Here is a 15865-nt window from a genome sequence, read left to right as displayed (position 1 = left end):
CTAGGTTATCCTGAGATCGATTTACACCCCCGCCCTTATGGCTCTCTTAACAAAAAATTCCTAGTGGGGATTTGACCCCAAGAGGGTCAAGATGTTCAAGTTTTTAGACCAAAACCTTACCACTAGGCTAACTAAGCTTTGTTTGGTAAACGCACTTTGATGGACCATAATTGGTTCTCTAGCAACTGACTACACTTCGGTGGTCAATCACTGGTTCCCTTCCCAAGTTCCCATACTTGTGCATTGCCTCATGTTTCCTTGAATCAAGAAGAGGCATCAGAACTTGTATTGATAATTCATCCGAATGAAATTTATTAAGTTAAGCACCTCCACCTTCATGTTTTTCTTTACTACAAGCTTAGAACTTAATAAAATCAACACCAACAGGCAACATCTAATAATCATAGCTTCAAATCTTCAATTGATTTCCTTTCAGTTTCACAGCAAACTCAATAATCATCAATTTTCATCAAACTAATGCAGTAGCATACTTTTTATCCACCGGCAGTACAGCAACAGTCATGTCTATCAGTTTCGCTGTGATCAGCCGACGATAAAACATATTCTTAACTGCTGTAATTCCCGTGCGGGGACTGAGTTAACTGCACCTTTCTGGGTGTAGATTAGAGGTATCCCTGGGCAAATGGAAGCACCCATATCATGTCACCACTAAAGTTTGAAAGCCAGTCAGATGGGCAGTAACATTACAAGTCATCATTCCATGCATTTACACTATTAGCCGATACATGTAGAATCAACAACAATAATAACTGTCGTAGCATAAGTAGCATCAACGACAAACTAAAATCACTTTACACTTGCAGAATCAGACACACCACAGAACTTCGACATGGCTTTCATCATTATTTTCCTCATCTCATCTAGGTACTCCCGCTGTCTCCTCTCATTCTCTTCACGCTCCTTCTGCAGCCGCTCATCCAATAGTCTCTCCATCTGTGCCTTGAAAGCTTCCAACTGTTGTTGGTGCTGTGTACTCAGTTCCTGGCACCTCCTCTCATTTTCTTCTCGTTCCCTTTGTATCTGAGAGGACAATTGAGCAACAGATGGGTAGTAAGTGTTGGATGAGCCGCGAACCAGTCGGGAACGCTTATTACCGTAGTACATGTCTACACTGATTCCCAAACCCGGTACTGTGCCTCTCTTTTTACCACCAACCGTATCCAAAAATATTTGATTTGGATCCTTCTTAACACCCTTCTCCTTACATTCCTCCACTGCCTTTAGGTAGGCATCCTGTTATATTAACAACCACAATACAGGTGAAAAAGATTTAGATTCAAAAAATGGCCAAAATGCTTAAATCCTTCCCATTTTACATGTTTTTAATCAAATGTATGAATTAACATCCATGACATGCCAAATATACTTGGTCATAATTTTCTGCAAATTGAAGCAACATGAATATACTACAGGGAGCAATTACGATAAAAAAAAGAGTCAAAAATAGCCAAAATAACTTTTACCTTTCCCACTTTCCATGTTTTTGGCAAAAAGCATGAACTAACAACTATAACTAACCATAAATTACGGGCTTGTTTGGCATCATTTTTGGTTTTCAGTTTTCTGTTTTTTTGAAAACTAAAAACCAAAAACAGGAAACAAGAAAAATGTGTTTTCACTTTTTTGTTGTCAGTTTTCAAAATTATCATGATTTTAATAAGTCTAAATATTTTTTATCCATTATGTAACATATGTAATATACTTTTAAAAAACAAAAAACCAAAAAACAGAAAACCACAGCGATGCCAAACGGACCCTTAGTTATGAGTTTCTATAACTTAAAACCACATAATATACACATAAAATAAACTAAGATTTAAGAGCATAAAAGAAAAAATAAAGTCTAAAAATAGCCAAAATGACTTCTATCCTTCTCATTTTCCATTTTTTAATCAAATGAATGAACTAACAACCATCACATGCCAAACATAGTTAGTTCAGCTTCTATGACTTGAAACATCAAGTTTGGGCCTTGGGGAGCATATAGGACCAAAAAGGTTAATAAATGCCCAAAATGGCTTCCACCTTCATTTTCCATGTTTTTAATCAAATAAATAAAACTAATACCCATGGCATGCCATATATACTTTATGAGCTTCAATGACTTGAAACCACATAAATATGCAAAGTTAAAAAGTCTTGGGAGCATATAGGACCAAAATGGCTTCTACCATTCCCATTTTTCAAGTATTTAGTGGATTAAATGATCTTACACCCATGACATACCAAATATACTTAGTTATGATTTTGATAGCTTAAAACCACATAAATATGTAAAGTTACTAAGTCATAAGAGCGTATAGGACCAAAATTGGACAATAATGGCATTTACCCTCCAATCCTCCATACTTTCCATGTTTTTAGCCAAATGATTGAATTAACTCCCATAACATGTCCAACATGCGTAATTATGGGTTTTTAAACTCGTAACTTAAAACCACATGAAAAGGCAAAATAACTAAGCTTTGTTGGCATTTAGGACCAAAAGGGGAAAAAATGACCAAATGGCTTCTACCTTTCCCATTTTCTATATATATAGCCAAATGAATGACTAACACCCACGACATGCCAAATATATTTTGTTATGAGTTTGTATGACTTGAAACCACATAAAAATGCAAAGTTATTAAGTTTTTAGGGCATATAGGACTTAAACGGACCAAAAATGACCTGTATCCTTCCTATTTTTTATGCTTATAATCAAATGAAAGAACTAACACCCATGACATGTTATACATATATTTAGTTATGAGTTTTTAAGACTTGCAATCACATAAGCATACCACGCTAATAATGTTTGGGAGCACGTAAGACCCACATAGAAATAAATGGATAAATGCATAAAACGCAAAGTTAACTTAATTACCGTGATCCGCTTAGCTTTCGAACTACATGGGACACTACCTTTGCCAGGCACTTCCTTAAAATGTGTTTTGAGGTATAGCTCTGCCGCATTAGGAAGTACGCCATTACTCTTGACAGCCTTGTAATTTGAAGTAATTCAAAGTTAGTAAAAACAACAATGATACTTAAATATGAGTTATACTATCTTAATCTTACCAGCCGCCTAGCATGCTCCTTAGCTGAAATAGAACCTTGGAAATGGGACGGTTCAATTGGATTAGATAGGGAACCGCCCCTACGGTTCTTTTTAGCTTGCTCTGATTTTGCTTTGAATGTAGGATCTTCAAGGATTTTCATCCAACCTTCATGAACATGTTCCGCTAGCCATTTTGGCTTCTTACCATTGCACTTCTGAGTGACATAGTAAAACAGCTCCCTCAAGCGTTTAGCAGCTTTAATGGAGTACACCCTCCTAACCTCGGCGTCTAACTCAGGTCTCCATGTGAATTGACGCTGCAATGTCAGACCACATTCACACCTTCAAAATTAAACAATAATGAAATTTTAATCATTTGTTCACAATAAGAAAAAAAACATGCAATTAACCTCAAACAAGGTCCACCAATGTGCTTTTGTGACTTCATCCACCTCTGTGTAATTTCTATAGGGTTCTCGTAAGTATCCCTGAAATATTTCAGTAATGGACCGACTAACGCGGTTGTCATCAAACCTGACATAGAAGGAAAGCGAACAATTAGGGGTGCGTTTGCATGCGGAAACGATCACACAATTACAGTCTATAAATTACAAAAACATACACAAAACAATTTAAGCCATACCAAAAGCCATCGGGGTCCAACTCCCTGGAATGGGGTGATGATTCTCCTTGCTCAAACTGAGTCTCAGAAACTACGATTTCAGTAGCACTAGCATCCTGGGTCTCCTCTTCATCTAATGATACAATTAGGGGTGTGTTTTGCGCTGGTACAGGCTGGGAACCACTATGACCCCGTTTCTGACCGCCACCAAAACCTCGTGATCGGCTTAACATTTGTACGGTTTCGGTAGCACCAGCATCATCTTGGGTCTCATCTTCATCTAATAGTTGAATTTCCTGTATATTTTGTACTGGTATAGGTTGAGAACTGCTACGACCCCGTTTCTTACTGCCACCAAAACCTCGTGATCGGCTTAACATTTGTACCTGTTACAGGGGTTTAAAAAATTGAATGAACACCCAAATATGTTTGCTTGGTTTGTTTCCTTAATCCACACACACAAAAGGTTTTACAAATATCACAACAATTATTAAGAACTCAAGCTTAAACAAAATAAAAGCATTCATCATATCTCAAAAATTAATACATATATACATATCAAAACTAATGTCAAATTACACATAAAGTCATACATATGAGCACTACTCTCAACGAAACAAATCAAGATCATCGTCCTCATCATCACCACTAATGCTTGAATCAAAACTAGACACATCCTCTGCATCATCCAAAAGGCTCCCCTCGACAACATCATCATTACTTCGAGTTTCATCATCACCAATGTATTTCCAATACAACTTGAAAAATGTCTAAATCAACAGGAGTGACCTAGCCTTCGTCTTAAACACAGCTAGGGTGTGAAATACACCTCTCATATTCGGTATAACAACACAAACGGGTCGTACTTTGAGTATTTTTTTCATTTGGTTGATCTAAACAAGTTTGTATTGTTCATTAATGTTCATTCCTTTTACACAATCCATCCACTTGAATTTAAGCAACATTGTCATATACACTCCAATAATCTTAGTATAATTGATCTCGACATTGTCATATACACTCCAATATGACCCCCACAGTGGTAATGATGGAAAGTTTAGGCCTTTTTATTAAAAAAAATTGAAGCAAAACTAATTCTACTAAGACTACCCCTATCCTAGCACCCCTATAAACTGAAAATAAGATGAAACCCAGAAATTCACAATCTAATTTCATAGTTCAATTCTAACATTAAAGGGTTCTGCAACACATTAGCAACCAAATTTGATTCAATTATCAAATTTCTAGCAACATATTTTCTGATTATGATCTTCATATCATCCCTTAGTAGTAATTAGAAACAATAGTTCAAATTTTCAAACCCTAAACTTACAACACTGAAAATTGAATTAGATTAGATCAACGATAAACCCTAGATTGTAAAATTGACATGATGATTAAACATAGAAACAACAAATTACCTTAGTAGCTGCTTTAATGGGGGATACAAGTATCAGAATTCAGAAGGCGCTTCAATGGAGAACGTCGAGTGATGCGATTCAATGGAGAACAGTGAAAAGAGGTTTTTTTTTTTTTTTTAAACTAGCCATTTTTACGGTGTAATAAGTTTAGTTAAGTTTAGATTAGTGCAGATCATGTTTAATAAACTTTGATAAGGAATACTCAAGTACTCCCTCTATTTTTAAATACTTTTTCATTTCTCCATGCACGGAGTTTTAATAGAACTAGTTTAGTCTCCGTGTGCTGCCCGGATTAAGTAGCTATTATTTGTTTTAATAGTTTAATTTAATATTCGAAAACAGTGTAATTATAATGTCATTAATTAATTTTGAAAGGAGTATAGTATTGTATTTATTAAGTTTTGGAATCGATGAGAGGAAAAAAAAATGTTGTCAAAAATAGTTTAGGTGGGAAAATTTTTAATAAGAAATTGACATGTGTCCTCTAATGATGTCAGCATGTTTTATTTTAGTAATAGTTAATAGATTGGAGAAATTAAATATGAAGGTAGTGGGGTAGGTGAAATAATAAAAATTGTAAAAAAAAACAAAAGTATTTCAGAGATATGGAGGAGATAAAATTTGGAAATAATTATGTTAGGATCATTAGTTCACAAATAAGGAAATGGGGCAAGTATTTAGAGACGGCAGCAAATGAAAAGTGGAGCAAGTATTTAAAATGAAGGAGTACAAATTATAGCTAAAGTAAGTTTTAATGAGGTTTTGTAAATTCAAATCAGTGAAAATAAGCTTAATAGAAAACACCTACCGCACTCTATCAATTATTTAAGATTAAGAACAGAGGGAGTATAAATTTTATTCATTTTATTACACTGTCGAAAAATATAAAACTAATTAATCTACATAAACTAATTTCTTATGGATTATTTTGTCCATTTACAGAGAGTTGAAATTAATTAAGCGTATGGATTTTATTTTTTTTTTCCTTTTTATCCATTATATTGTAAGTTTATACATGGCACAGAGAATAAATATAGACAAACTTTTCAATAAAACGGATGTTCAGTATTACTGAACATCCGTTATAAAGTGACAATAAAATGTGCAAAAGTTACACTAAAATGCACAAAAGTTACCCCGACATATATAAGAGTTATTTATGCTTCATTGATAAATTTGACAAAAGTGACACTAAATTTGACAAAAGTGACACTAAATCTAATAAAAATGTACCCGATGTACAGTAAAAAACTGAAAACCGGGTGTATATATACAAAAGTTTTCCATAAATATAATGTAAGTTTATACATGGCACAAAGAATATAAGCTTCATGGATTATGACAACTTAAATCAACAAAAATGTTACTCTCCATTCTTTTTTTAACAAGTAGTGTAGATGTTCGTCCGTCTCCTATATGGTTTTATCTTTTTTATTTTTCCTATATGGTATTTAGGAAAATAAAAAAAGTAAAAAAAACAAAACTTCTTATAAACCTATTTTGCATATCTTCCTAATGTTCCTGTTAGATTATGTAAATAATCTAGTATGTAATTAGTTTGTAAATTACTAATGTAGCCTTAACCCTAACCTAGTATACGCTTGTATTATATATTGACTTTTGATCAATGAGAAAGGCACGGCAAATATTCTCTCATCTCTCATATTCTCTCACACTACTAGAAAACACCTTATTTCCGACGGAATCCCTCCAACGGACCTTAATTTCCGTCGGAAAGTTTGAAATTTACGACGGAAATGTGTGCCTCGGAATATTTCGTCGGAAAATAGATCTTCCGACGGAAAATCCCTCGCACATTTTCCGACGGAATTAAAGTTCCTCGCAAAAATTAAATTGCGACGGAATTTTCCGTCGGAAATTGGTTTCCGACGGAAATTTCCGTCGCAATTCAAATTTTCCGAGGAAATTTAATTCCGTCGGAAAATATTTAACACAAATCACCCTCTCCCCGTGCCTTAGCAACAGAACAGAAGAGAAGAGAGAGAAATTAAGAAAGGGGAAGAGAAGAGAGAGAAAGAAAGGGGAAGAGAAGAGAGAGAAAGAAAGGGGAAGAGAAGGGAGAAAGAGAAGACCGCCGCCACCGCCGCCGGACTTTCTCCCGTTCGTCTTTTTTATTTTTTTTTATTTTCGAAGAACCCTAAGGTTCCTAACCCTAACTATCTCCAGCCACCGCCACCGCCTGAGGCGCCGAATTTTCTCCCCTTCATCCACCGTCGCTGCGCACCTCAGGTAAGTGCCGCAATTTTTTTTTTTTTTTTTTAATTTTCGAAGAACCTAACCCTAACTATGTCCAGCCACCGCCACCGCCACCGTCCCCTGAGGCTTCTCTGCCACCGCCACTGCCCCTTTCCCTTCTACCACCACCACTTGCCTGCCGACGGTAAGTGAATTGTGGTTTTTATTGTTATTTTTTTTTTTTTACTCTAACCCGCGCCACCTTTGGGTTGACAGGCGCCACCTTTGGGTTGACAGGCGACCACAACCACCACCACAACCTCCGGCCACTGTGCGTAGGTGGTAAGTTTTGTGGTTGTTTTCTGTTATTTTTTTTGTTTTTTTTTTATTTTTTTATTTTGTAAAACACTTTAATTAATTGAATCTCACATTACACACTCTAAATTATATGTCAATTAAATTTATTTGTTATAAGTGTGGATTTTTTTGGTGTAATTGTCAATAAAAAGGGTAGATCTATAGTTTAATGACATTATAAAACTTAAAATTGTTAGTTTAGTTGATGAATGACATGTTAGTGAAATATATAAATTTAATTGTATATAGAAATATGTTAGTTTAGTTTATTTGGTTAAAAATAGGCATTAGTTTTGTTTATTTTGAAAAAAATATTAACTTAGTTAAATCAAGTTTTATTATACATGTTAATTATTTATAATGTTAACATTTTTGTTAGTTTAGTTTAGTTTATTTTAATTATGTATGTTAGGTTATTTGGTTAAAAATAGGCATTAGTTTTGTTTATTATGAAAAAAAATGTTAACTTAGTTAAATTAAGTTTGATATATGTTAATTTATAATGTTAACATTTTTTGTTAGTTAAGTTTACTTTGGAAAAAATAATATGTTAGTTTAGTAAATAGCTTGTTTAATTATGTATGTTAGTTTATTTGGTTTATAATAAGCATTAGTTTAGTTTACTTTGATAAAAAAATATTAATTGCCATTTAGTTTATTTAGTTAATTAAACGAGAATAACATATTTTTGCATTCCCATGACACTTTGATGGGTAATGAATATTCAACACATTTTGTGACTAATGTGATTATACATTTGCGTGAGTTGTGTAGAAGTTGTAATCATGAAACGAACTGAACGAAGCTGGATGTATGAAAGGAAAGTTGGACAATCTGTTAATCCGGCCTTTGTGAAAGGGGTAGATGAATTCCTTAAATACGTGGAAGATCATCCCGAAAGTAGCAACCCCAATGAAGTTAAGTGTCCATGTTTTAAATGTAAGAACAAAAAGCTTTGGGACACGGAAACGGTTAAACTTCATTTGTACCGGAACGGTTTTGTTCCTAATTACTATGAGTGGATGTGTCATGGGGAAGGGTTTCCAGAAGTTCCTGAACGAGAGGTAAATGAATATCGTGAAATGGTCTTCGATGCTTTTGGTCATAATGAAGATGAAGACCGAGGGCATTTGGAAGAGGCGAGTGTTTCTGTAGAGGAGGAGCCTAATGCACAAGCTAAGCATTTTCTGGATTTGTTGAAGAATTCCGAACAACCATTATACGAAGGGAGTTCAATGTCTGTGTTGGAGATGGCTGCTAGAATTACTAGTCTTAAGTGAGAGTATAATTTGCCCCATAGATGTGTTGACGGGTTTGCTTCTTTGGTGAATGAAGCGATTCCTGACAACAACCATATGGCAGACACATTCTATGAGGTGAAAAAGATTGTGAAGGGGTTGGAGTTGCCTCATGAAAAGATTCATGCATGCCCGAAAGGATGTATGTGAAGGAGTTATGTCTTCGATAAGTGCAATTACTAGATATATCAAGGATCACTATTATGGAGATAATAAGTTCATTCTATAGGGTCGTCAATATCTGGTGCTAGATATGATAATTGATCTTTGGGTTAGTTAAATAGCCCAAAGCCTTATAGAATGGATCCTATGAGGTCACACAACAAGGGTATTGGGTTAAACAAGTAAGAGGCCCATTAATGGGCCTCATGAGATTATGACATACCATGTAGAGTGTTGGGCTAGAGTAGTGTGTTTAGGATAAGGGTTTTGGGCTTTTGACATGGGCTCTTATTTAGAGATGAGATCTATAAATAAGATCCATGCCTAGGGTTTGCAGTAAGCAGTCATAATTCACACACTGTGAATTTTGACATCCAGGCAACCAATCCCAAAACCCTAAACACTCTCCTCACTCACGGCCCTCTTCTCTCCCCTTCACGTCCGTACGTGCGGCGCCCCTCATGGTGGCTCGTGGTGTTCGTCGTGGTGGTTTGTGGTTAGCTCGTGTCTCTCTTCTCCGTTGAAGGTTGCTTGAAGCGTTCAATCACGACTAACTAGCATTAGTGGAGGTTTAACTTGTGCCCGTGGACCAAGTAGAGGAATCACGCTTGGGGTTCTTTATCTCCCATTGTTCTTGCTCGATCGCACGTGGAATCACGCTTCAAAGGTACAATTATTTGTTCTTTACGTGTTATGCATTAGATCCTTGGATTAGGTACTGTATGAATATGATTCATGTTTATTTCCGCTGCGTAGTACCTATAAACTCCTACAGTGGTATCAGTTAGCCTATTGCATTTACGCATATTGCCAATAATTCTTTGATAATCCACAATTTTAATTCAATTAGGAGGGAGAATATTTAATTATGGTTCAATTGTTACTTTTAATGTGATTAAACTTTTGGAATAGATTAAATGCGATTTAATTATGCTCAAATAGCCATGAAGAGGACCGAATTAAGCCCTAATATGTTCGAAAATTTCGAGCCCTAGAACCCTAATTTCGAATATTTTCGAAAATCCTAGCCCTAAAATATGATTTTTGTGCTTGATTTTGATCTAATTCGATTTGTTTTATGTTTCATAATTTTAATTGGGTTGATTTATGCATAAAAATATTTTATGTATGATCATAGATTTAATTTTAAATGTTAGAATTAAATTGGGATTAATTTTATGATGAACCCTAATTTTAAAGTTGAATGTGATTTAATTTTAATCTTATGGACTGATTTAATTTAATTAGGATAAATGTTATTTTAATTAAATTAAAACAAAAAAAAAAAAAATTGGTCGGCAACCGCGGCTGGGTGGCGCAGCCACGGCGACTGCCGACCAGGTGGTGGTCCAAGAGGGAGGGTTAGGGAGGGCGGCGGTCCATGGTGGCTGTGGGCAGCAGCGTGCAACCGTTGCACGGCTGCTGCCGCGGCTGCCACCGCTAGTGCTGCTGCTGCCTTACGCGGCAGTGGCTGCTGCAAAGCAGCCAGCCACCGTGGCTAGCCTTGGCTGGGCACGCACGGTGGCCTGCAGCCCAGCAGAAGCAGCTCCACGCTGCTGCCCTTTGAGGCAGTGGCTGCTGTCACGGCAGCCAGCCACTGTGGCTAGCTTCGGCTAGCCAACCACGGTGGGCGGCGTTGGTGGTTGCTGTATTTTCAAAAAAAAAAAATCAGCTTTTTGAAAATTTATTTCAAGATAATTATGAATTATTTTGGGATAAAATCAGTTTTATTTTGGATAAGTTAAAATATTTTGAAAATATGATCTTTTATTTTAAAAGATAAAATTGGTTTTATTTGGATAAAATCTTTTATTTTAGGATAAAATCAAACATTCAAAAGTTGTTATATTTGATATTATCCATATTTAAGTTGTTAAATTGGTAATTATCCTAAATTAAAGTGGTTAATTATGGATAAGATTTGTTAGGACATTCTGAGCATATTCCAAAAGGATAATAATTGATTTAAATAATGTGATTATCCCATAATTATTTTTTGGATATAATTGATTTAAAATTTTGTGATTGGCTAGTAATTAGGATAGAATTTCCTAACTTTGTTAGGATAATCTTTAAGGATAAATATGATTTATCTTTTAAGATTAAAATAAGATTTGATTCTATCTCATGACTAATTTAGAATATATGATATTTTATTGATGATCATGAATAATATATGATATTATCTAATTGCGGTAATTAAAATATGAGATATTTAGATGCCATGTTTCCTTAATTATGATCATTCGATGTTATAGTTTAGGAAAGCATGATGAGTGATTTATTATGTGGCAATTTTATAATATATGATGTTGTTTATTGCTATATAATGACTAGTATGGCCCAGTAGATTGCTAAATACGATCTGCGCATTGTGATGTATTTTTGTAATCTTAGTACGGTCTACGAACCGATAAAGTATTTTGTAATTTTATTTTATTTTATTTAAGTCGTAGATAGAATAGAGTAGAATTACAGGTTGCAATTAATCCAAGAAGCCCATGAAGTGAAGGCCCAAAGGAGCAAGGTGGATGCGATCCATGATGATTCAAGTGGGAGCATTTACTTTATTAGTTTTCTTAGGATTAGGGGTCATGTTATGTCTTATTTATGCATTCAGTATTTTATGCATGTTAGATTTTATTGATGTTTTGTGATGATGCGCTAGAGTTCACTATTTAATCACAACATAATAAATCTAGATCCCAGTAATATTGATGCAGCTTTTCCAATTAAAAACCCGACGAAAACCTTGATCGTTTATGATGGGTCGGCCCTCAGCAGAGCATCATAATATATCTTGGGGAAGTGGGGGTAGGACCGCATATCTACACTTTTAATTGGTTATATTCAACAAGGTTACCTAAAGCGTTTAGAACCTTGAAGCTAAGAGTAATAATTAAACATGCGATGGTTAATTATTCAACCAAGAATTACAAGAGTTGTAATCAGTAAAGAGTTTACTCACCTTGAAAATGTAGTGGTTGATTGCAGAGCCTCACTCTGGTTAATTATTGCACAAATAAAGGATCTTGGAATCACTTAATTCAAGTTGGGATCACTTAAATTGAATAGAGTGTTTTAAAGTTACCAATTTAATTCGCTTATGGTACTTTAAATTTTAATAAACATAATTGAATTTTGCGTTTACTTGTAAGTAACATGTCGTTCTAATTTTAATATTATATATAATCTCCTCGATTGAAAATAAAGTTAAAAAACGTTCTCAAAAAGTTTAAAAGATAATCCATAAACCTATATTCCAATTTTGCTAAGATTGTTCTAAAAGGCAAGTTTTAGAAATCCATGTCACAGGTCTAAGGTTGGTTTTATTCAAAATGTTTGAGTAAATTGTGACATCTTCATTTAGAAAAATATTTCAAGGGATATAATGAGATGAGAGGTACAAACCCTCCAAAAGACAAGTATAAAAATCCAATAAAATCTCTTATCCTCAATATGATTGAATATAAGAAAGTGATTGGAAATATCTAAGATCAAAAGTTGATCAAATGACAGTATTCTTAATCTACATTATATAGAGTTTAATACTTGATTAAACTCAAATATAAATAATGATAGAATAGACTTAGCAAAATCATGAAAAATGCTTAAAGTAGTTGAGCAAGGTATCATTTTGAACCTAAGAGAAATGTTCTAAGTGGCTCAAAGGGAAAGGTTTAGGAATATATGAGGATTGCATTAAGATGTTATAGGCCAAGAAATGCAAACAAGTTGCTACTTCTCAAACCTAGAACTACTTACATGCTAAAAGTTGTTATGAATAACAAATGTTTCAAATTAAATGGACCAATTCCAATTGATTAGATACTACCTCATATAGTTGGAAGGTAAAAGAATGGAAATGTTCCAATTTAAGAAGTATATTATAGAAAATGATTTGGCATATTGCTACTTCTTGGACATATGATGTCTTGTTTAGATCACTCATTGCACAGTGTAGTTGAATTAAAGGAAGAAATTAGCTAAAGGAGGAATAAATCTATAAGTTTAGAAGCAAACGTTGCTACTTCACAAGTAGAATCTACAAGTTTGGAAGCAAAAGTTGCAACTTTACAAGTAGAACCAGTATTTCACCACTAATAATTGGCTAGAATTAAATAAATGTTATTCATTCTTGCCATTATCAAAACACCATTCAATGTTAGTAATGACTAAGCATCGAAGATTCAAAAACGTGGAATAAATGTTATTTTATGCTTCATTGAATCATAATGTATTTTGGATAGCTAAATGGGTTTATAATTCTATATGATAGAAATAATTAAACCATTTCTATATATATATATAAATTGTCTCTAAAATGTCAATTAATTCGAATAAAAATGAAAATTGCATGCGGAAGATCCAAAGGGATGGACTTTCAATATCATTGAATTATGAATCCATTGATATATGTAATTATCATTCTAATTTGAAATTTTAAAAAAGTCACCATTTAGAAAAATGATGATGAGAACTCAAGGTCGAATACATATCGATGTAAGAAAACCAAAGGTTCAAAGGTTAGAGACGACAATGAAACTTCATTTGTGATATGATCACTACTTGTGCTTAGTTGAAACATAAGGGTGAAAATTTTGAAATATTCAAAATGTTCAGTATGAAGTTCAGTATCAACTTGACAAGATAATGATTACACTACAATATGATTGTGAAAATTTAAGTCAAGACATGTACTTGGCAACACATTCAAAATATTGCAATATGATCGTAATAATGAGAATTTAAGCCAAAACCTTGATAAACATCCAAGAGTTGTGAAATCGTTTTACAACAAACTCCGAAAACAAACCTTGTGAAGTGTTTATGAAGGAAGCTATCGATCTATATGAGATATATTTTGATAATGGATGTAAATTACCTATCTTCCAACCATTGTTCAAGGGATAATATACTTTTAAGATAAGCTACAAAACTAAACAAACTACATACGTCAAATCAAATGTAGCAATAGCTTCATATGTGATATGGATAAGAAAAGTTCTTATTAAGTCTTTCTACAAAGCAAGGAATAAAACATGTATTAAACCGTTTGATGCACGTTCGATTCCTATATAGAGCACTGGGTACTACTATAGAACCATACTTAGCACAAAATGTTTGTTGCTCAAGTAGGTGCCCTTATGGAAATTGTTCCAAAAGGTCAAGTGGGAGTAGTGTAAATCTCAAAAGAGTTTGAGAAAAGCAACAAACAAACGTGGTTCAAACCATGATTGGTTCACCCTATGCTAAATATGCCTCCTCAAAAGGCAAGTGGGAGTATAAGAATCTCGAAAATTTCGAGAGCCTTGAAAGAGTTCAAGAAAAGTGATTTCGAAAATCTCGAAGAAATTTGAGAAGTTATCGAATAAAAGCAACAATATGAGCATGATTCACCTCATGTTACAAATGACAACGCGTGGTCTCATTAAGTGTAATGGGATTAATAACCATGTGTCAAAGGTAGTACATTCCAAGTGCAAATCCTCTACTGTCGTTTCTCATTGAAAACTAAACAAAGTTGTTGTATGAGTTTCAATTGTTGCATAAGAACCCACAATGATAACTAGCATATGTAAAACTTAGTCAAAGAAATATGATTTCATATTGACTAAGAGTTCTAAAATATTGATTTTGGAACATTATGTTTATGCAAGTAATAAAGATGATTTGACAAGTTATGACTCCAAGTGGTTTAAAACCAGGAAATCTGAAATAGATTCTAAGTCTGTAAGCAAATGTATGACACTTGAATAATTTGCCTAAATTGGGTGAAACCCATTGTAAGCAAAGCAGACAAGAAAGAAAAATGTTTTCTAACTAAAGCAAAGACTTGTTAATGGATTCAACATATTCATAGTATGACTATGATTACGATGAAACCTTTACATTAGTCATGTTGCAAAGATCTATTAAAGATATTTGAGTGATTTCTACCTTATAAGATTTGGTAGATGGATTTCAAAACACTTTCTTGAAATTGTTCATGAAATAAGATTTGTATATGATATAGTCAAAAGTTTGGAGATCCAATAATCCTAGGGATGCATAAAAGATCCATAATGGATTGAAGTTAGCATCAGGGAGTTATGTTCCTAATTTTATGAGTTATTCAAATCGTTTGATGTTCTCGTAAAATAAAGAAAAGGTCTTGTATGTACAAGATTTTTAGTGGGAGCTATGAAGTCTTCTTGGTCTAGTATAAAGAGCAATTATTCATTGCTTGAAGAGTCAAGTAATGGCTAATGCATTTTATATGAAAACCTTGAAGAAGAAGATGAGTACATTTGGGATTCAAGATCTATAAAGATAGGTCTCGAAGGATGTTTGAGTTTTGGTTAAGAAGCTTATATTGATAAGATTCTTATAAGGTTCAACATTATATTGAAAAGAGTTTCAATCCCTTGTGACATGGCACATTGCTTAATGATTCAATACCTTGAGAAAGGATTGATGAAATTAAGACTTTGAGTGATGATCCTTATGCAATTTGCAAAGGATGCATCATGCATACCATGGACTATACTCGTCTATTTGATTCACATGTTTTAAAGAACAAGTGATGATAGATTTCAATCGAAATCCAATGTGATGTTGGAATACAAATTAGAAATTCCTAAGTTCCTTACGAAAGGGCGAAGGAAAATTCTTAGTGTATGGAGATGAAAATGATTATAAGATTTAGAAATTGCAAAGTTCATGTTTATGAGAATGTCTCATGAACTCTACTTACTGAACCCCTTCC

General features: G+C 34.0%; 1 protein-coding gene across 2 annotated transcripts; it reads right to left on the bottom strand.

Annotated features, from left to right (window-relative positions):
• Nucleotides 1-636: 636 nt before the first annotated feature.
• On the bottom strand, nucleotides 637-5241 carry LOC145595384 (uncharacterized). 2 transcript variants are annotated; one of them, XM_081651783.1, is made up of 6 exons: nucleotides 5105-5241; nucleotides 3705-4069; nucleotides 3472-3595; nucleotides 3082-3378; nucleotides 2888-3004; nucleotides 637-1254 (listed from the first exon to the last, which is right to left on the bottom strand). In XM_081651783.1, the coding sequence occupies exons 2-6, from the start codon at nucleotides 4061-4063 to the stop codon at nucleotides 808-810; spliced, it is 1344 nt and encodes a 447-aa protein (XP_081507909.1). In that variant the 5' UTR covers nucleotides 4064-4069; nucleotides 5105-5241; the 3' UTR covers nucleotides 637-807. The 2 variants fall into 2 exon arrangements, with proteins under 2 accessions (XP_081507909.1, XP_081507910.1); XM_081651784.1 differs by lacking the exon at nucleotides 5105-5241 and having other exon boundaries at nucleotides 3705-4167.
• Between the last annotated feature and the right edge of the window lie 10624 nt (nucleotides 5242-15865).

Source organism: Chenopodium album, chromosome 19 (genome assembly GCF_948465745.1).
Source record: "Chenopodium album chromosome 19, dcCheAlbu1.1, whole genome shotgun sequence".
Classification (NCBI taxonomy): domain Eukaryota; kingdom Viridiplantae; phylum Streptophyta; class Magnoliopsida; order Caryophyllales; family Amaranthaceae; genus Chenopodium; species Chenopodium album.
The sequence above is the reverse complement of the archived record's forward strand: the minus strand, read 5'-3'. Positions and strand labels throughout refer to the sequence as shown.

Coding starts and splice junctions, on each gene's coding strand:
- LOC145595384 (XM_081651783.1), bottom strand. CDS start 4,063: ATGTTAAGCCGATCACGAGGTTTTGGTGGCAGTAAGAAACGGGGTCGT. Junction 3,379..3,471: donor ATTGGTGGACCTTGTTTGAG/GTTAATTGCATG, acceptor CTGACATTGCAG/CGTCAATTCACATGGAGACC. Junction 3,005..3,081: donor AGGAGCATGCTAGGCGGCTG/GTAAGATTAAGA, acceptor TCAAATTACAAG/GCTGTCAAGAGTAATGGCGT.